General features: G+C 35.1%; 1 protein-coding gene across 2 annotated transcripts; it reads left to right on the forward strand.

Annotated features, from left to right (window-relative positions):
* Positions 1–1,984: 1,984 nt before the first annotated feature.
* On the forward strand, positions 1,985–22,364 carry LOC110383680 (differentially expressed in FDCP 6). 2 transcript variants are annotated; one of them, XM_064035879.1, is made up of 11 exons: positions 1,985–2,109; positions 2,194–2,390; positions 14,750–14,938; positions 18,110–18,250; positions 19,962–20,201; positions 20,423–20,652; positions 20,916–21,105; positions 21,265–21,401; positions 21,521–21,657; positions 21,833–21,957; positions 22,181–22,364. In XM_064035879.1, exons 2-11 carry the CDS (start codon positions 2,298–2,300, stop codon positions 22,322–22,324), a joined length of 1,626 nt encoding a protein of 541 aa, XP_063891949.1. In that variant the 5' UTR covers positions 1,985–2,109; positions 2,194–2,297; the 3' UTR covers positions 22,325–22,364. The 2 variants fall into 2 exon arrangements, with proteins under 2 accessions (XP_063891949.1, XP_063891948.1); XM_064035878.1 differs by having other exon boundaries at positions 2,029–2,390.
* Positions 22,365–22,726: the final 362 nt, after the last annotated feature.

The raw sequence follows: 22,726 nt of genomic DNA on the forward strand, positions 1-22,726 counted from the left end.
TGAGGTGCCTGCCGACCTCGAAAATGAGGGTAGGTACCTACCTAGTTGTGTTTATGGTACGCGGCATAGAGAATGAATGCTTTGCGCGGGAAATGGTAAAAATTGTCTTGGGTACCAAGGGTCTCAGATACCGTATATGCGTGGTGGAGTAGCTAATAAAAAACTTTGTAATATATTGTGTGTAAGTCTTTGATGTTTACGAATTATGCACAATTGGGCATGATACATTTCATGGAGAAATGCTTGGATAAGGTCAGGAGGATGATGCTTGGAATGTAGATTGTGAGTAAGGTCTGATTTTCATTGTTGTATAGGTAATGGATAGATTTACGCAAATATTTGTCAGCCAAATTGAGTCCTGTCGTGTTGCGCAAGTGAATTTGCAAACAAAAGTTTTGTGCACTCAACAAATAGAAATACAAACAATAGGTCCATTCATAGTGTCTGCGCCCACTAAGGAGGATGTAACATATTTTAGTTGTAACCTCAAGACAATCTAAACATAAATTTCGAAATGCCTCCAATTCGATAAAGCACTAATATAAACTCGACTAGGTAATCGACTTATGGGCAATAAGTTACTTTAAATATGAATCTGGTATGCCCACTCAGCTCATCTTTGGTAAGGCATATTTAAATGAGTCGCACGTCCTTATGAGTCAGTGGCGGCGCGTGCGCACTTATGGTGAAAACATGTGAAGGCGAACGATTTCTCGAATGATGAGTAATGTAATTATAATGTGAGGGAGGCTGTGTAAAGGCAGATTAAACTGTCGATATGTAAGTAAAGATCGGTCTGAATCAGTAGCTTAAATTGCGGAAGACAGGGGTACGGAAGGTAGTGATTACTTATCTGCTTAGGTACTCTCCTTACCTAACATAGGGAGGCGTCTTAGACTCGTAGCTCTTGTTGCTACACTATTCATTTAATCTTATGCCTAATTATGTCTGTCTAAGCACTATTGTGCTTAACAATGTTAATATTCTCTCTAGATATGTAGAAGAAGAGAGAGAGTTATTTGTGTTGACTCTTACTAACTAAAACACACGTTGTTCCTTCTCGAGCCCTCGGCGAACCAGGGCGGCGGTAACTCTTTCGAACAATCCCGCAGCCCCGGCAGAATAGAAGAGACACCTTACGAGTAACAATTTAAGTATTTAGTAATCTGGCACTAGTATTTTCATATGTCCTTTGTTATCGACGTTCACCCATAAAATTTTTATTTTCTCCTAAGACAAATAACTAAAAGTCGATAAATGTGAACACGTAGCGCGAGAGAGATAAGGTAGTGAAGAAAAGACGTAAGGGGGGGTGAAGTCAAGCAGTCCAGTTATAACTCGAAGTTTCACAGTAATACAAACCCTGTGTTCCAAAGAAACCTGGATAAAAGAAGCCACCTGTCCCATCTTCATACCAGACTCTATATCTACCAATCTGTTATCCGTTTTCCACTGAAAAAATAAGAACTTAAAAAAAAAATAACTCAAAGCTTTTTCATTTTATGTAGGTACATACCTACATTAATTATTACTGAAGTACTTAATTAACTTAAGTCGGATTAATGCATGAACATGACTACTTACATCTGTCTTTAAAGTCATTGAGGTCATGTCTCACAGTAAGGAAGCTTGAATAACGTCATGTTAAAAGTGCATTACAGAGTTCCTAACACATGTTTAATGTCAATGCAGCATTTATCGCTTGCAAATGTGCATTTAAGTAGCTTATAAGACTAAACTCAACTCAATTTATTACTTAGAAGTTTCTTTGCTAGAAGAAAGTAAAGTTTTCTACTGTGATTTCTTAATAGATTAAGTTTTAGTCGGCTCTAAAAGCTAAAATCCAGCTCTTGTTCATAATGCGACGGAATTAACTTGAGTATTAAGTTGTGTTAACACATTAATGTGATTAAAATTCTCAGTATCATTGCATCCATCAATATCATACATAATGTACGAAGTAAGTTAACTTTGTCGGGCGAGCTAGTTCCGTTCCGCGTGAGCAATTTCCTTTGACTTGTTATCGCACGACGTTCGCCCAGTGTGGTTTTTAAGCGGGCGGAGGCTGAACGTGTGTCCTTCCATTACCATTATCGTTGTCACAAAAAAGTAATAATATAATTCGCGCCGCTTTCATTTAAATTTGGAATAGTGATTTGAATTTTGTAATGGAACGTGTTTTGTTTGTTTTAGAATTTTATTTATTTTGAAGATAACTATGCGCGCCATTTAAAAAGTTTGTGTTTTTAGAAAAATACGTAATTAAATAGTGGTGCTGAACATTTTGGAATGAAAACATGTCTACGTTGCTGAAGAACGTTACCAATTGCATTTGGCATGCTTTCGACTCGTTGCAAAATAAAGATCTGGTGCACAAGTCCAAGTTAAAGGTAAGAAATATAATTAAGTACCGCATTATATTTTTTTCAGGCTTCAGATGGCTGTTAATTAATTTAATACCTAAAAGATTTTTTTTTAATTAATAAACAATTCAAAATTAACTCAATCTAGAATGAACAATGTCGACCAAAAGTGCCCACTAACTTTCATAAAATATCTTATTTAAAAAAATGGTTTCATTCACCAAACTCCAAATACCAAAAACTTGTGTAGGTAAGTAAAACAAGGAAAATAATAGTTTACCTCTATGTAAGTACTAAAGCATTATTTACACGTTAACATTGGTAGACATGAAAATATTGAAATACGCTATTTATACAATAAACTTCCAAGAAAATCATTTATTTACGCAGAGTTCATTGTTATTTTATTACATACAACTGATGATTCATGCTGTAGTGTTACGACGAGTTTACGACATAACTCGCATAGCGATTATTATTTTACTACCTATTGATTAATCTCTCTGGGAAAACGCTGGAGAGAAGGCTTGGTCTTGAGGGGCTTGAATAGCTGCCTCACCATCGGAAAACGTCTCAGAAATGTCATAGGATAGGTAGGTACACACAGTCAAACTGCTTTTACAGTTTTGTAATTAGCTGTATATTTTCTAATAAATAAATAAAATATGTAAATATACCCTTATTCTGCTGAAAGCTTTCACGCGTTTGCAGAACAAGCGAGTTATTATTATTACTTAGGTACCTTTAGGTACTAATATTTTAAATTTTCGCCATAGGCATGGATAAAAAATAGCGTTATTTTGATGTATAACTAGGTTCTATTGCTGGACTTTCATCAAAACCGCTTTCAGTAAGTTGAATTGTAGACCAAAGTAAATCAGTTTTATCCAGATGCAGGAATTAGTTGATTCAAGACGCAGCTAACACTGCAGGTGGAACTTGTGTGCCTATAAGCCAAGAAACTATTATTTCCCATTTTCCCATGCTCTTTTCCTATTGTATATACTTAGTGTTAAAGACCAGATGACTCTACTAATATCTTTGGTCTCTACCATAACGATACAAGGATGATTGCATGGTGCACCATATAACCAGGAACGCAAAAGAATAGTAAACTATTTAACACAATGCACTAATAAGAAGAGAAAACTATTGTATTTATGAACCATATCAGCTGATTGACACGCTTCTGTTATCAATAATTCGACTGTTGAAATATTTGTAGATAAACACGTAATTAGTTTATCACATTTATGAACTGTGTACATAAATAAAAATAATATTTATGTTGAGTAATCTGTTGTCTATTTGTTTACGAGATTCTTTTACTGTAACTCAAGAAAAGTTATGATGCCTCCATATCTAATTAAGATACTATGGCTAGGCTACATATTGCAATCACGTCCAAAAGTGGTGCTACCTACTTCGAAATAAACCATCTTTGACCATGAATGCTATTAGAAAATGAAATGAATATGTACCTTTTATAGTATATCGTCTTTCAGAAAATTACTTACGAATAAAATAATGCTTACTTTATTTATTTATTTCTAATTAACCCCCGCACTCAGAGACATTTAATGATTACTTAATGAAATTCTGCACTAAGGCTTAAGTATCCATTAAATGTGTCTGAGTGTGTCCATTAGCCGTATAAAATTCCAACATATCTATAAATATAATTCTACACATGTCAAAAAATTGCCATGCCATGGGTACTTATAGGTTACGCAAATACGGACACACATTATACGACACATTAGCGCGTGTGTTAATTTATTTACTTAGAAGGTTAACGCGCCTAGAACGGGTCAATGACCTTACATAGCTTAGGATGACACTGCGTTGCCTATCTAGGCTAAAAGCCTGCCCACGTTACTTTATTAAATACCTTAAATTAAAATAGTATTAAACTATACTTCCTATAAGTATTGTTAAATTATGATAAGTCTAAAATCTTTATTTCCTGATTAGTTAATCTTTAGTCCGTGTTTTTTTTTAATCTAGAACAAAACAGATAATCCTATCGGTCATTAAAACTCTATTTTATTATCGTTACGTTATCACCTATTCATAAATTCCACATTAAGATTGTAACACATATAAAGTATCCATTTCTACACAAAACACTTTTAACCACAAACATAAACATTGTATTTTGAACGTCCATACAAAATATAAGCAAACGTAGGTACATAGGTATTTGCATTAGGGTAGTATTTAAACGCAAATCAAAAAATATCCTTTTTCTATGCAATAAGATTCCGAATTCCCATCAAAATTACTGATTGCACAGCAAAATATTCAACTCAAAATATTACTAAACACACTACAATTTATTTTCGCAGCGTACAGCGATTTTTCCTAAAGCAAAAGCTTTTTCATCAATGCACAGCTAACAATCTTAACGCACATTATACATGTTAACTCTTTTTCTTTAAAAAATATAGCTTCTATTTTTATATTATATACAGCAGTTTTTCTGAATAAAACAGCATTTTGTTAGTCACAGTCATCTTATTATTTATTAATTACCTACCACATAATGAGATTAGCAAAAAAATATAAAATTAAATACAAAATTGTAATATATTGAATTATTAATAAGCGTCCACGCTTCCTTGTTTGCCCAATAGGCACTTTTTAGTCATTGTCAGTACTTCCTTTTGGCATGCACTTCATATAAGTAGTCATTAAAAGGCAGAACTATCATATTTCAGAATGTTTATAGTCAGAATCATCTTTTGGCATAGTTTTGGAATTTTTATTTTCCTGTAAGAAGCATGCAAACAAGCCTGAAGCATGCAAGCAGGGATGCAACATGGAAGTAAGCATGCAACATGCAGCAATGCATGGCAGCATGGCTTCTGTCACGGCTCCGGCGCTTCGTGGCTCCGGCGGTCCCATGCGAGCTTATCGTCGCAGATGGTTTTCACGCTCACCACCGCAGCTTCGGCTTACTGGCCGGCTCTGCCGGCCAGCTTCAGCCGCGTCGGCGAGCGTTAAAACTACCTGCGCCTCAGCTCGCAGGCCGCCTCGCCCCTCCGCGCCTACGCGGTTTTGAATTGCACTCTAGGGGTAGGGCAGACAAGACTACGTGGAGTCGGTTTTGCAGCGATTCGTTTTCGTTACTAGCTTCAATTTTTCAGTTAATTTGTTCTGCTTTTAGAAATAATGCAATGTGACAGGATTTTTTTTTTATAATAATCATAAAATTTGCCGAGCATCGCTTCTTGAAAATTAAGACAAATATGATGAACAGGTTTTTTTGTACTTACTGGTTTATATGCGACTGGGATAGTTATTTTGCTATGAAATATGGAAAATTTGCTGTGCAGTCAGTATTTAATGCTTGCATGTAGTATTTTTGTACAAGAATAAATTTAACTGTATTGCATTATAAGAAAAAAGTAATGTCATATTGATGTATAATTTTGAATTATCTGCAGTTTGAGTTTTGTTAGACATTTAGTTTATTTGTAGTGAAGTAAGTTATTTGATGTAAAAAAGAATATAAATGATGAGTATTTATTGATAGGCAATTATTTATTTGATATGCAATTTATAATATCCCTTTGCATTATTACTCCGAAGTATGCGATTGTCCCAGTTATTTGATGTGTCAGGTCAAGGGTACCACTAAGGCGACACCCCGTCGTCTTCTGAACATGAACACAGTACCTACTTAGTCTAGCTAGACCATTATTAAGATTACTCTAGTATTTATTGAAGTCTTCGACCTCGAAAGTTGCGCTGATGATGTCTCGCTTAGAAGTAATAAGGCTCTTTGGAATAATTTCAGTATTATGATGAACGACTGAGCATATTTCAGACAACAGTTATTTGCATAGAAGGAGGCAATACAATTTCTGTAACTTGAATTTAAAGGTTCAAACGCTCTTTCAGACGGCGTATTACTTAGATACATAGGAAAAACTTCAAAGAATTAAAAAGTACGCAAACCCAGGCACTTACCTCACTCTGAGCATTTGCGCATGTAACCACAAGACCAGCTACTTAAATAGTCATAATTTAGCAACAGACTTTCAAAGTAAACACAACTTCTTTACTTTTCTTAGGCATAAAGCTAAAACCTTAGTTAGTAATTCACTTCGTAGACATCAAGGGAACAAGAACAAGTAATGAATACAAATCACATTATCTATGAATCATTTCCTTTTAAAGGTGATAGTGAATGATCATTCTAGGACAAATTGACAAATGCTTGTACGAGTACGAATATTAAAAGGCTATAAATATCCTCAGCCAATAGCAAAATTCTGATTTGAAAGCTTTGTTAGAAACTAAACTTAATAAGGTCCTGATCTACGCCTACAATTTATTTGGATTTTGAGTGGGCGATATTGAAAGTGGCCAATTTGTCATGATCACAAAAAAATATGTTCGTAAACGCAGATATGTTATTTTTTTGTTCTAGTTTAATTTCTATTCACTTCTAATACCTACTTATTATCTTCCGTATGAGGCGTAGGTATGTTATCTCCTGATACCAAAAGACAATTATTGTCTTTTTGAACAATAATTATTTTATTGATAAAATAATAAGATTATGATTGTACATAATAGACCATTTATTGTTTAGGTAAATGTCGTAGTATTTCCTCTATTTTCTATTTATAATCGTACTATCGTAGTAATATGTCCACCAAACCAGAATAACTTTGTCAAATGCGTAATATGAAAAGAAAATATATCATCCAGTCTAGCAAGTAAAACACAAAACAGTAGGTATTTTTGTAGGTACACATAATGAAGCTTGGAAAATTTTCGTCGACGATTCAAGGCCGAGGCTAAGTCAATAAAGGTTATAAAAACTTATCCAAGGGTCGACCCCTGTGGATGAAAATATCCCGACTGAAATATCCTCCTAATGAAGTCCTCTAACAACAACCAAAAATAATAAAGGTCATTGAAGAATTTTATTTCAAAGTAAATAGATGACGTTATTCCTTAATCATGCATTGTTGGGCTAATTTGGTTAGGTATACATGCTCATGGTATGACCCTTAAATTCGTGCTGTTGACCTTTGGGGCAGTTCAAGACTCGTCTAGACAACGCTGAAGGCACAGGCGTGTCTGCCGAGTTCAAAAAGAAAATGGAATAAGTTTCAGAAAGGTTTTCTTCTTCCCAACTCAGACATAGCTAGATGTAGCTTTTATAAAGCAGTTGCCTAAATAAATATACGTATTTCAATATACTTTAATTAAAATACGTACGTTACATGTAATTGGTAGGTCTTTGTGAAATTTAAAAGACAACCTTCAAAAAAAATATAAGTAGAGCTCGCGAAATTTGCCCAAATAGCATGTTCATTAAAAGTCCACGCAGTTATCTCAACACCTATTTAATTAGCCTTCCGTTACCTAAATGCTTGACACGACTGTATAATCTTTTTGTCATTCCGTAACCGATTCCAGGACACACAAAAAGATATAATTACAATCATTAAAAGGTAGCTTTCTTCACCAGTACGTATTTTTGACACTTTCGAGAATGCACGAATTATGTCAAAAGTAATTAAGTTGATATTTCGTGTAAAGTAGAATTATTGCTAACTGGTGGTGCCTGTCTACGTTTTTTTATTTGAAACATATAAATTAAAGGAAAAATATACATTTCGGTAATCCAATTTTGCGTGGGGACATGTCTTTAATTTAGAAGACTCCAAATTTTATTTTTGACAATATCTACTAGACAAACAACGAATTATCCTGTATATTTGGATAATGTGTCTTCAATAACGAAACAACGTAGAAATTGCTCAAATATTTCTCAATTTTTTTTTCGGATAACACAGCAGAAGGTTGCCAAAAATTCCACACAAAGGGAATACAACCAGAATCTAGGTTTACGGCGCAGTAAGAGGGGCGAATTCTGCCAGACAAAAACGAGCTAAAAATGGCAGACCCAATGCCAAGTAGGACACCGTCGCAGCAGAAAACTTGCCTCTTAATTGTATAAAAGCTCCCCCGAAGCTCGTAAACTTTACTTCCTCGTGACAATAAAATTAAATTAGGTAGCGGAGTTTTGCGATCGTATACTCCATCGGTTTCTATAAGTTTATGTTGCGGTAAGCAATTACTACTTAGATCTGTATCAAAAGTAAATATCATAGGTATTTTTGAACTAATATTCCTAATTTATAAACGCCTATAGGTTCTTGCACTGATAGACAAAAATAACCAAATGGGTTATTTTTGGCATTGTTATCTTATCTTTTTCCTTTTTTATTGCAAAAAAGTTTTTTTTAACCTTAAAGTACAACTACTACAAATAAAATCTTTATTGTTCGCGAATAGTAATTTGATTACAAAAGAGTCTCAATTGCTAATAAATGTCGGAAGGCGCACGTTCATGTTCACGCGTCGTTTAACTTTAAGGTAAGGACGACATTCCCTTTTAGCGACGATACAGTATAAATAGTAGGGTTGTCAGATCTAATAAAATATAATCAATAAAGAAAATTTTCTATCTTGCTCTGCCCACCATATTTTGGAACCTATCTGTCGTAACTTTAATAACCAATCTAAAAGTTACAATCTTCGCTGAATCTATAATGAAACATTTAATTACGTACATACATATCAACTTGTTCTTCACAAAGAAGCAAAAGCAGACAATACCAGCATGAAGACTTGCCAATCTTTATGCAATAGCAAAGTCTCCTCTACCTCTAGTTTCAAATGAAAAGCATAGCCCTAATGTAAGTCATATATGATTCATGATATCGGATATTTAGATATCCATTGCAAACAAAAACAAGTTATCACAACAAATACCTAGTTCTAATTCATTCAACTTACATATTTCTGGACAGGATATAGTTTTAATTATCTTATGCATGCATTACCTACATATGCATGCATATCATCCACTTAGTTTTATTTAATACGATTCATTGGGTTTTGCCTGGATCTCTTGCGGTTTATGTATCATTAGGTATTTACATACGTAAAAGTGGAAAAGTCAAGGAAAACCATAAATAAAAACATTACTGAAAGTGACAATTCAAAATCATAACACACCTTAGTGTCTACATAATTTGATGAACGGTAATTTCAGAGTAGGTTAACTTAAATTGATTTTTCATTCGGCTTTCCGTGTGGTCCTCAGTATTTACTCTTTTATAATTAACAATGATAATGAAATACAAAATTAATATATCGAGATCAAAATATAAAAAGTAATTGCTGATAATTACAAGTTATGAAAGTGAGTTGGGAATTAAATATTTTTGAGTCGCAATTTATGAGACAGCCCTGACATTACTGCCTACTGAAAATGTCAAGCGTGGACGCCTACTTTCACGCGAAAATTGACATTTAAAGCGAACCTACTTATATGACACGAAATCTATTGATGTTTGAAAATATCGATTTCAAGACATACAAACGTATAACAAAAATATAGGTATCTACTTAATACATTGGCTATAGGTACTTATGTATGTGGTTTTGCTTGCAATTAGCCTAATTGCTGGAAATGTAAGGCAATGTGGCTACTGGCTAGTTTTATTGGACGTTAATTATGGCTACATATTGTAGTTATGGGTATTCTATGCCACATATGCTATTAACCACTTAATAGCATCCGTGCTGTTAACGATACATTAATGCATTTAATTAATTAATTATTTTTAACTCTATCTGTGTGGTTAACGATAAAAAGATGATATAGGTAAGTACATACCTACATACAAGATAGATACATAGATGCATATACTAGAACCTAGTGATAGTGCAAGACGTTTGAAATTTTAATAATTGCATAGCACGCTACTTACAACTTAGGCGATACTTACTCATTTTTTCAGTAACCTTGCAGGGTTTTTATCTATTCCCAAGGGTATACGCTCAGGGAAGGTCGCTCAATAGATTGCCGACAAATTACCATTGACCCTTTATAGCTATCAGTAGGACTTATCTAATGGAACGTGTTACCATAACCTTATCTTAAGCCATTAAGCTTATGCTACTGCGGTATTATAATTTTATACCATTTTAAATACATTAACAACTCAACTAGCTTACCTAGAGTCAACACTATATTTCTATTTTTAAAGTCAAATTGCATACCGGAGTTGTGATTGTCGCTACTGACTCAACGTTTAAAGTTATCATAGCATATTTCATGGAAACTAATAACCTTGTCATCCGTTTAGTTTTTAAACAAACATAATGTATAAATAAATAGCTTTATATCTTCAGCCTAATATTGAGTAGGTAGCCTGAAAAGACTTTAAAAAATTAACTCGAATAAAGTTGAGAAAAGATTATTGAGACTTGGGATAATATTTAAATTCTTTGAATCAAGGCTTGATAGCCGAGCAGAACTAAAATAAGTGGTGATTTACCTCGGTCGGCTAAGCTTACAATAAAAGCAAAAAATCTTGCTGAAAAGAAGTCTCTGTACAATTGGTTTAATATTACAATTTAAATAATAAAACTGAAGGTCACATCCGGGTGACCATATTAGACCCTAAAGAGAACAGCTGGCCTTATTACTACTTATTAGTCAGTTTGACCGTGACGTGACCCTACCTATGACCAACCACTCGAGAGTAACTGAGACCAACTCTGATTAAACATAAAATTAACTCTTGTAAGTTTCACATACATTTTATGAGACATTTTTATTATCTCATCGACCTCACAAAGGGCGTGGAAACTTATGTCCCAAGATAGGTGCGTTCCTAGTAGTAGGTTACGTTTGTTTACTGATGCACAGATTACTTAATTGTCATAAGGTGCCTATGTACCTACCTGAAGTAGGTATCTATCTTCTTTACCAAACATTTCAGTAACAACGAAAACAGTGATAAGTAGGTATTTGAGTCTTCTGAGTAATAGAGTTCAGAACGACATTAAGGAGGTATCGTACCTTGGATGTAGATAACTTATACCTATTCATTATGGATTAATCACATTATTGAATTCAATTATAAAGTTTAATAATGACATTGTAATAAACTGGTTTATTCTCGTCAAAGCAAAATTGCTTATACATTTGTTGATCCACGTGTGCGGACCTAATGATGTGCCCGACAGGGTCCATTATTTGTTTCTTTTAATTTTGCCTACCAGCTCGTACACAAATTATGGTATGCAATAAAGTTATTGAGTATTGACTATAATTTTGATTTAAATTATAAAAAGGTGAAAGAAGCCGGGAGTTAATACTACTAGTCTTAAGTCTATCAGATTTAATCTTAATACCCCAGCATTGTGCAAAGCAATTGATTAGATAGTTACGCTAAACAGTTCACAGGCGTGTAGGAGTAAGGTCATTCTACTTCCATTACCATTACCAGCGCATAGTATTCGTGTAGTAATAACTATGATTCATGCTATTGCGAGACGCACCACTGCGATTACTCCCACAATCGTCAACTGTGCAATTGCCGGCAAAATGGATAGATCAATTAAAATTTTATCTATGGATCTTTGATTTACCACATATTTATGTTCTAGAAATACTTCTCATAGCATACCTACGTGTCTATGTCTATTTATGTGCTTTATCGACTTATAATATTCTCTTATTGAATGAAAATTATCGATCTCAGTGGCGTGCACTTGGAGAGGCCTATGTCCAGCAGTGGACTGCGATAGGCTGATGATGATGATGATGAATGAAAATTCCTAGGGTTCCTTTACATCAAGAAGAGAGTGGATACTATCGCTATTATTTTCATTGAAGCATGTCCGTGCATTATCTTGTTCTGAGTAAAAATACTGCAGAAACAATAAACATTTAAGTACTTCAATAATTTTCAAATCAAAGGCTTCTTCTAGCTAAAGATAAATTCTCAATGCTGCTTCAGAGATCGAATACCACAATGTCCATATTTATTATTGAAATGGTGAATTATCCTTCACCAACGGACGATGAACAACAAAACATTGCATGAATCACTAAGTTAGCGTCGGATATTGAACCCGCTCAGGGTAACCATGTGTTTACCAAACTTGTATAAACTTAATGTCGTAAGATTTTTTCTCAGAATGTCGTTTTGTGGCTGTGTCAGTAGCTATATAAGTCGAATAGTTTTAAATATCTGAAGGATTGAGAATATTTTTTGCGGTAATGATTCAATTGAAATATTTAAATGGGCTTCGTAACTATTTTTCGTCATAAAAAGGTTTGAGTTCTTAAACAGCAAGAGATCGCTCTTCGTCACCGTCCTCTGCTGGATAAAGGCTTTCCCTAAGGTTCGCAACTTTTCAGGGATCATTTCATCACAAGATCATAATAATGTAACTAGTATAGGTACTTATTAGTCGTTATCACACAATTTCTTCATAAAACAAAAGATAAATTCAATAGACTAGCAATCTTTCCGTGTAACTAAAACATTGGAAACCCTACACCCATGGGATACATCACAGTGCGTTTGAGTAATAAGCTTCTGAATAATCGCTTGAAGCGCTGACTACTTACTAGCCCACAGTTCTTCAATGTCAGTATTTCTTTACTTATTGCATCCATTATTTCGTTTTTGTCATTCGACGTAAGCGTCTGTTATTGCCAGATATAGAAACTAGTCGGTTATTCATACTGTCTGTCACTGTTGGTGAGCACGATAGAAAAAAATCAGGAATCATTTAGATTCGTACAGTTTTCGTATTACATAGTTTCTGACTAAAAATAGTGCATGATGCATTTTTATTTACAACGTTAACATTGAAAAAACAGTAGGTTTTATTAATAGTTAGGTAAACGTATGGTATGGTATTAAAATATTTATTCATCTATCTATAGGTATTCAAAAGCTATTTCAATAATGGATGTTGTAATACACACTATAGTCGGATTAATAACTCATTGAAATGTCGATTAAATCCTGCGGCTTGACAATCTACACTATGTATTAACATCCAGTTACCAAGTGCTTTGTACAACTTATATTTATGTATACTGGGTACATTATAAAATGATAAAATGACGCATAGCATGCGACCATTTCTTACGAGGTCAGACCATGTATCTTGTTACTAAAGTGTCAATCATGTAATGAGTTTGACAAACAAAGGATCGGTACGCCCATTGTGGCATCATCATTTAACTACTTCATGTTGATACCAGAAACTGAAGCAGTTACCTATTGCAGATTTTATTGGGTTACAAGAGAGCGATGCAGATCGTAAATTCATTCGACTATTTTTTTGAATTTTTTATTGCGTGTAGGATGTATTTGATTGCAAAAATATTTTGATCAGTTGAAAAAATATATAAACTTTAAAAAACTAAAATCACGCTTGTCATGTATTGTCATCAGAACTCAGAGCGTGTGCAAAATTTCATCTTAATCGAAGACCGGGAAATGGGTCAAATTAAGACTCCAAGATTTTCTTAAGTACATAATTACGAATGAAGCTGATATAAGCGTGTTAAAAACAAAGCAAGAGAATCAGAAAACAAAAAGTAGTAGCAATTAAACCTACTAAACTTTCTGTAAACAAGCATTGATTGATGATGAAACCCAGAACGTGTGAGTTTGCGTTCAAGTTAGCTGATAGCGGTCTCCAACAGTGAGTCAGCGGTAGCAACTTGTGACTTCGTGATTTCATGTGTTTGCACAGCCTTAGGTTAGAATTACACTTATCAAATCTTAGCTAGCTTTGTTTTTTCAACATTTTATAAGCATTTAGTCATTGGAATCGTACACAATGTAGGTATTCCCTGCATTTTGGTTTAAAATGTCAATCATATTATACGATGATATCTCGATTCTCGATGATTCCAGTGTTACCAGTGTTAATTTCGTAGTAAAGTTATCAACTGTGAATAAACCAACGTTAGTGCTACTTCATACTTGCAATGCTTCTAGTTATACTTACACACACTAAATTATATACCTAAGTATGTCGAGTTTGTTTTAACTTTGTAGGGTAAATAAACAGAAATGCGTACAAAGAGAGCACGTTTAACTGAAAGGAAAATTGAAAATACAACTGTGTGAAGTTTTGAATGGAATAAATGCTGAAGAGGTTGACACATAAATCTACTTTGCAAAATTCCGTCTGAGTAAATGATTTCAATCTCAAATATATATTTGTTAGTCACATTTGAGTATAGGTGTAATTTTTTCCTCGAATCATAAAAACTACACTACTAAAAGGAAAATTATTAAAATAACACTACTTATTTAGTATTAAGTCACAACACTGAAGTATATTCACCCTTTTACATTTTCCAAAAAATAGTTACTTCAAAACTTAATTACTAAATTAACTAGGCGTGTAATTTACGTACCTACGTAGGTTCGAGTAGGTATACCATGCCAATCATCTCCCACATACTCTTCTGGAAAAACATATTTTCTATTACGCTTTATGCTCATAACAACGATTTCCATTTCCAGGTGCTGACAGCTAACATTGGAACTCTTCTAGACCTGTATGGAGTAGAGAAGGGGCTGGACCACTTCAAATCCTCACAGGAACTGACCTTCGATGAATTCCGCTACTATCTGCAGCATGAGGTGTTTAGCTCACTGCCGAAGACTACCACGCTGCCCATCGTTAGGGAATATGAGAAGAAAATCAGTGAGGTATGTCTTTTGAAGTCAATAATAAGCCTGAAATAAATCTTTAAATGTTGTGTAGAATGGGATCACAGTGGATACAGATTAGTTATTTTTCCAGTTCAGTATTATCATTCTCATTGGCCTATCCTTACCCCGATGTATTGCAGAATGTCTTCTTCTCCATACCCTATTATCTGACGCCATAACATTTCACTTCATTACATACACCCCATCCACCGTTCTGTGGTCGTCCTCTTCCTCTATATCCATCCACATGCAGTCCATTATGGATTTTATTTCTGACAAATGACTGTTCTGTCTGTTCATTTGGACAGAAGTTTGATTATTATGTAAATATCCACGATTACATTCCCTAAACTCAATTCTCCAACTCGAATAAAATAGAGAAAAGCTGTATCCATTGACCAAAAGAAAATAATAGAAAGAAGAGACGCTAAAATTTCTGTAATAAATACGAAACTGTAGGCGTTCCAATAAAATAAATATATTAGATTTGCCTCGACTTCGTCGTGCGATAAAGTCGGGGGTGGGCGAAATTGTTCTCGAACATTCGAACTTAATAGACAGATAGACTTCGAGCCGGGCGAATTTGCTTCGAAAGTATACGATTGCTACACATCAAATTGAATGTATATTTGGCTTTGCTTATTTTCTGAAGCATTTAAGATTTTTTTCTTGATGTTAAGAAACCTGTCTGGAATTTTCAGAAGAGGCACTATGACGTACGAAGATATTCATCCTGCGAAAACATTTTCTAATATATTATTTTCATCCGCAGTTCTCTTGATTGACCTTCATTAAGTGCCCTACAATGAATTGATGCCTCCGTAGGAAACTAATGACCCATCTAACCCACCCTAGTTTGCGTGACTTTGCGTGCCTGCTTTCTTGACACACAGGTCAATTAGTGGGATGTGGCCATTTGGGTTAAAGCACTCAATCTCTTTTCAAACCTAAAAGACATAAGGATTCCTTAAGCTAAACCATTGTTTGCTTTATTATGTGTTCTCCGTAAATCCAAAGCGAATAAGATAAAAACATGAATCACGGTGAGACACAATTATTTCCTCTAAATTGTTAGATGAGTACATCCAAACTTCGGCTGATACGACACTTTTTTGCTATACGGTCACGCATCTGATTGATATGAAACTTAAAACGGGCAGTGTATTTATTTGGCAACTAGCTACAAAAAACTTGCATAGGTGAAGATTAGTAACCAAGAAAATATGTAGTCCGTCTTGATGACCTCAGATTGGTCTCACAACTATTTAAATATGATAGACAAGTACACTACGCAATCAGTTATTAAACAATCTATTAACTAATGGCCTGTCCGACAAAGTAATGTATAGTCCAATCTTTCAAGTTTTTCAATGGTGAACTTTATACCGGATTTCTACTTGGCTGAACGAATCCAATAAGTTATTGAATGATACGGTTTCCAATTATTGTCAAGTGGAATTCAACGGAGCTTACAAAAACTCGGTGTAGGTACTTAATTCAACCGGTACAAGTTTTTCTTGCGTTTTCTGACGATCCCTTTTTTGACTTTCCAAATGTATACTTATTTCTTTTTATTTTTAGAACTGGAATTCTCACAGAGTAGCTTTCAAACGTCTTGTTTGGAATTCCGCATTTCTCGGCAAAACAAACAGTCTTGTAAGCGCACAAGAGTCACTAGACTAGCATCTGTACAATGCAGTCGGCAAACATATTTCTCGAGTGTCTAGGTTCTCGGAACGGCTACCACGGTATTGATTTCCGCTAAACTTGTCTGGAGCGTGTTATACTCTGGTATGTTCCACTGTTTACTTAGAAAATACTTGCCCGTCTCTACACCTCCCCAATTTCGTCCACCCGGCCAAAAAGCTAATAATATTCTGTTTGTCTCTGACCAGGGATAGACGTAATCGTATCAGTCATAGAAAATTGATATTTATTTCGTACGAGGTAGTTTTCCGGTAATGAGTAATCGTGTGTTGTCGACACTTGGTTATTTTGCTGAAAATCTAAGAAATCGATACCTTGTCTGAAAAAATACGATAAGTATAGCGCTCAGAATTGTTACGAAAATACCGAAAAGTAATAAATTGTGAACATATGTCTCCTATCTAAATGAAATACGTGAGTATTCCTCGGTATTTCGGAATATACAGAAAGCTACAAACTCAGCGTAAGACTCATACGAACAATAGGTACTTCTTTTAACAGGGCACAGGCAACTTGCCAAAACCAGCCATTGTCTTCACTTAATTCGAAATTACTTATTGAATTAACTTGGCAACTTTGTCACCATGGTTCTTTGTACAGCTGTGTAAGTAGGTCGCGACGAGTCAGAGCCTATCATATGTTAAACGTTTGTAATTACATGCAACCCACTGACACAGGAGAATCGAACGTGCTCTATCTGGGTATAGAGTTAGGTATTTGAAAACTATTGAGAAATTGCACAGCGCACTTACTCGTACAATTTAGGGCAGCTGGTCAGTGATGACTGAATGACTAATATGGGCCCCATTGAGCTAATGTGCCCTTAGATGATGATAATAGAATCATATAAAATAATGTTGATCGATTAAAAAATATGAAAGTAATTCGAACGAACTTTGGCGAATAGAAGTTGCTAGCAAGTTGTATTTTTATTTGTAAAAGATGAGTTTTATCTAACATTGTTTTAGGTCATTAGTTTAAGCAATTAATGTGTAACCATTCTCAAAGTCTAGACTCAGCGACATACTAATGACTCTGTTATTCCGTAATATGTACAGTTAAGTGGTCGACACTGATGTCACTTTTCAATTTAGCAGGTAACGTTATGTAAGGCTAAATATCAACAACTTAAAATAACAGGAAACCTATATTAATACTTCTAGTGTCATCAAAATGCTTTATTTGTCCATGATACTTATCTATGTTGATTAGAATTATAAGACTGCCCATTACATTATAGCTAGAAGAATAGATTTTAACTTGTCAGATCCTTGCAGAACTGCAGTTGTAAATGTGTACGACAAGAAAACATGCTTCGCCGATCCTATGAAGGGTGATTATCCTTCATAGGATTCTAGTTTCTCTAATTATAATAAGAGAAACTAGATAGATTGATGCACCTCTTCAGTAGCGTTAATCTTGCTTATTTTTTGTTAATTTCGTTTTTATTCCATTGTCTAGGTGTGCTGGCTAGTCTGCCGCAAGAGTCTACTCGGCCGAGATAAGAGCGTGTTCAGTGATGACTCCGTTTTCAAACTCTTCAGGATCTTCTGCTTGCTGGGAGACCTCGTGCAAGATGCAGATGACGCCAATCATTATGTCGTGAGTATTAACCATAAGTAATATCGTCAAGTACCAACTGAGATATCGACCTCAATTCTGTGCCCTTATCCAAAAATTTCACTCTATTCATACCTCTGTCATGTGAATCTCTAAATCTAAAGAACTTGTGGTTTAACAACTTTTGTCAATGTAACTGAGTACTTTTGGATTTCTGAAATGTGACACTCCAATGACATTGTAAGTATAAATGTTTTTTTTTTATTTTTTTTTTAATACACAAAATGACCATCGGATTTTTGAACTTTGCAAGTGGAGGTGATATAAAAATTTAATGAGTGCAATAAAATGTTAACACACAATTTTATTACTTTCCTGTATAAAGCAAAGTCAAATTATTGACCCAAGTACAAGTTATTTTTATTTGGTCCTGGGCATTTCCTATATTTCAACAAATTACCGACTTCAAAAGCTTTACACTTTAAATATTGAATACAAGCAATGAATGAAAGCCACTGTACTTAGTGCTACATTAGAGTATTTTTTTTAACAGCACATTTCATTTTAATTTCACCCATCATTACAGAAATGTGCTGACCACATGTTGTTTGTTGCTGTAGGTACAATGTGTTATCTCCGATGTTTAGGCCTGTTGTCATATTAACAAAAGGAAGACGATAACGACTCTAAATATAAGAACAAGCAACTCTCATTACAGTCAACAAATATGGGAATCATTATTATTTGTTTTGTAAATATGTATTTCTTAATTGTTGGTCCCAATGTCAATATAATATTTACAAAAAATTGTAATTACTCAATACACAATATGACAGCGAAATCGCTGCCGCTTAAACAATGTAATCGCTACCTTAAGTTACGGGTATTACAAATAGGTCATTCACCATCCAACACATCTTGTGTTGTAGGTACTCGTATTAATTACTCTCATTTGTACTTCGAACAATGCCCTGCTTTTATCTTTAAATCGGCACCTATAAGTTTCTTATTTGAATTTCAACATTAAGAAGTTGCTGCACAAAAGTATTGTTTTAGCTCGGTTTTGTAATTTTTATTAAGTGTTAACGATTGCTAGGTCAATAAAAAAGGTTAAAATGTACAGTATGGCTGTGACTTCGAACTTAATTGGGACTGTCAGATCTTGAGAATCAGTAATTGTTGTATGGACACTATAGTGGCTTCTCGATCCATCATTATATCTTACGAGTACATTAAAAACTAATTGGTCCATCAATTAACACCCACACTCCTGATAAAAATCCATATTAACTCATATTAAAAGTAATTTATTTCGCGCCATTAATATTAAAACTTATTCGTGTGTAGATGTAGATTTCAATTCCGCAATAAGTAGTTTCATAACACTTGTCATTTCAAAAATACTTGTGTAACTCCTTTCACTTTCACTCGTTTTCAGATTGTTTGTCAAGTCGATTTTGAAATCTTTGAAACGGACGCGAAAATTATCCGTTTGTAGGTATTGTAATTTCAAACGACGTTTACATAGTTACATATAGATTTATATCTGCAACGATGTACTTACTTTATGTATGAAAAAGACTAGATGCCTACTGTTTTTCCATTAAGAAAATTACTTTAGTACTAAGAAAACCCCTATCCCAGTTCTAGAATAAATTAGAACTCAGATGTAGGCACGACTAGGGGCTGTAAAATCGAATTTTGTTAACAAGTTAACTCCATTATACTATATTAATGTAACCTCTTGAACCAGGTGGTGCTCCAACCTTCAGAAGCAGGTCTCGTAGCTGAACAACTAGTCCACTGCCTTGGAGTCCGCTGGGATACTGCAGACTGGGAAGCCCTAGGCTCCTCAATAGGCCACTTCAAGTGGGCCGCATTCCTTGCCGTCTTAGAAGCTAAATACTGCGGAGACCAGCAACTACATTCAGAGGCTCTAGTCGAAGCCGTCGATGAGATATACGATGTATTTATTGAAGATATTATTAAGAAGGTAAATAATGTCCTGAAAAAAATAAAACACCCATTTAATTGACTGTACTTATTCACCAGCTCTCACCAAAACTCGTGCCCACCGCTTTGACTATGGGCAAATCTTCCCAAATTGGGGGAGGCCATTGTCCAGCAGTGGTCGTCTTTCGGCTGCGACCACTCATGACTTGACAGAAATGAATAAAATTATTTGTTGGAGTGACCCTTAACCCAATTTCCCAGGGTTATCTCTTCAAGCGAGGCTACCTCCTGCCCACCATGCGTGAGTACTGGTGCGTGCTACAGCCTTGTGCCCTCACCTACTACAAGAGCTCCTCTCAGAAGGAACAGTGCGGTCGTGTCGTCATTGACGAGTACTGCTCCGTGGAGGCAGCTGCGGGAGAAGGCAAGATACAGCGGTTCCAGCTCATCACGCCTGATAGAACGTTTGAGTTTGGCACTCAGGATCACAAGTATGTACTAATGTAATTTTCTGTTTATAGCTCGAAGACGTTGATTTTTGGTTTTTCTCCCTAGTTAGAACGGTGACTAGGTTTCATTTTGTTTGTATTCTTATTGCATGGCATTTTCTCTTACATGGATATGAGTTCTCTTCACCCACACACGCTGTAACCACGAAAAGAAATGAACGAACCTTGTCCAGGGTCCACATATATTTTTATTTATATAGATTTGGGGGCATTGTATCATTTTTTATTTACTATTATTTCCCTAGGAGTCGTCTACAATGGATATCAGCATTACGTCAGGCAGCAGCCGTATCAGGCGGTGTAGAAGGCTACCAGCGCCGCGCTCGAGCCATCAGACGCGGTGCTGGAGCCAGGCGGGAGAGAGAAGTGCGCGAGACGAGAGCGAGACTGCAGCATGAGGTCAAAGCTAGGCTCGCTGCTGAAGCACAAGCACAGGTACTTTATGTTTTTATATTGCACTACTGCTAATCGAAGCGCCTCGCTCGAATAACCCTGCACCCGGATAAAAAGTACCCAATAGCCTCCCTATCGAAATATTTATCAAATCTGAGCATATTTTTCTACTTCAAATGACCCGAACACTTCACTTTTCAGGAATTGGTGGAATTAGCACAACAAGACAACAAAAAGCTAGAAGAATTGAAACACGCACAAGTTGAACTAGAGAAACTATTACAAGAGGAAACACAAGCTAAGAGGGATGAAGAAATTGTTAGAGCATTACAAGCTAGGTAAGTTGCCAAACTAATTTTAAATAATAGTACTCACTATTATGGGATTTCTTATACAAGATATTTAATATTTAGAAGAGATTTTGAAATATTTGTTAATTGTACGAATTACATTTTAGGGTATTAGCGGAAGAATGGGAGAGGCGAGAAGAATTGGAAAGACTTCAAGAAGAACAGAACAAAATGCTTGAGGAGGAGCGATTAAAACGACAACAATTTGAAATGTTACAGGCTCAAAAAGAAACACAGTATAAAGGTACATAATAGCACTCCTCCTTTTCTTCTCTTGACATCATATTTGACTCGTATTGATATACAAATGAAAGGATTTCTTTAGATAACACTGTTCATCTGTCTTAAAGTCTAAACTGAAAACTAAATTACTGTTTTTCAAAAGTCCTGAGTTGTAATAAAAATCACTAACTTTCCAGAAGCAGAAAAACGTCTAAAAGAGCTAGAAGAAGAGAAACAACGGCTGGACGCTGAACTCAAAGCAGCTCAAGATAAAATCTCTAAGACTGAACTCACAGCTAATGCATTGCAAGTACAACTAAGAGTAAGTTATCCGATAAAAATACCTTGACTTATGACATTACGAATACGAATCCTTGTTGTAATCTAACTTTAAAATAGCCAAAGCTGAAAGACGTGGAGAAGGGTGAAATTAGAGATGATTATAGGCATGCAACAGGCAACTCTTTCTTTCGTTAATTTGGTTGGAAATGTGAGAAACAGTCCTTGGTAAAATCTCTATTATATGATGTATTCGTTTTATCCAGGATCTGAATCCAGTACTTCGCAATGGTGAAAGGGCACGACGGGCGCTATCCTTCATCCCGACCACCAAGAGTTCTTCCGACACCCTCATCGACGTGAGAGCCATACGGCATCTGAAGATCCTCGATGATGAAGAGAAATTATGATCTGATAAGGAGTCTACCAAATAAAATTGTGCAGCATGACCATCATTATTTATCATATCCTCATAAAACGTTATATACCTACTGCTTGGGAATCTGAAAATCAATATTTGTACCGACTTTTGTATGTTAGAGTAAAATTATTAGCTTAGTAGAGCCATTGAGATGGTTATATCAAATGAAGATGTTATGACCCTTACGGACTCTTGTGCTGTTCTATCTAAATAGTATTAATATGGGGTCTGTATGTACTCTAAGAGCTTGTAAAGAGTTATGTATGTGTCAATAGCATAATAGATACATATACTTCCGAATATAAAAAAAACAATACCTAGTTTTAAAATCTAGCTGGATGTTTCGCTTACCTCTAGCATGTGCGAATCCTCTTCTATGTATTATATTTAT

This window comes from Helicoverpa armigera, chromosome 8 (genome assembly GCF_030705265.1).
Source record: "Helicoverpa armigera isolate CAAS_96S chromosome 8, ASM3070526v1, whole genome shotgun sequence".
Lineage (NCBI taxonomy): Eukaryota > Metazoa > Arthropoda > Insecta > Lepidoptera > Noctuidae > Helicoverpa > Helicoverpa armigera.

What these genes read in the sequence shown, in the direction of transcription:
- LOC110383680 (XM_064035879.1), top strand. Translation starts at nt 2,298, where the DNA reads ATGTCTACGTTGCTGAAGAACGTTACCAATTGCATTTGGCATGCTTTC. An exon ending in TTGAAGATATTATTAAGAAG is followed by an intron (nt 20,202 to 20,422) that starts GTAAATAATGTC and finishes CCAATTTCCCAG; the next exon opens with GGTTATCTCTTCAAGCGAGG. An exon ending in TTTGGCACTCAGGATCACAA is followed by an intron (nt 20,653 to 20,915) that starts GTATGTACTAAT and finishes TTATTTCCCTAG; the next exon opens with GAGTCGTCTACAATGGATAT.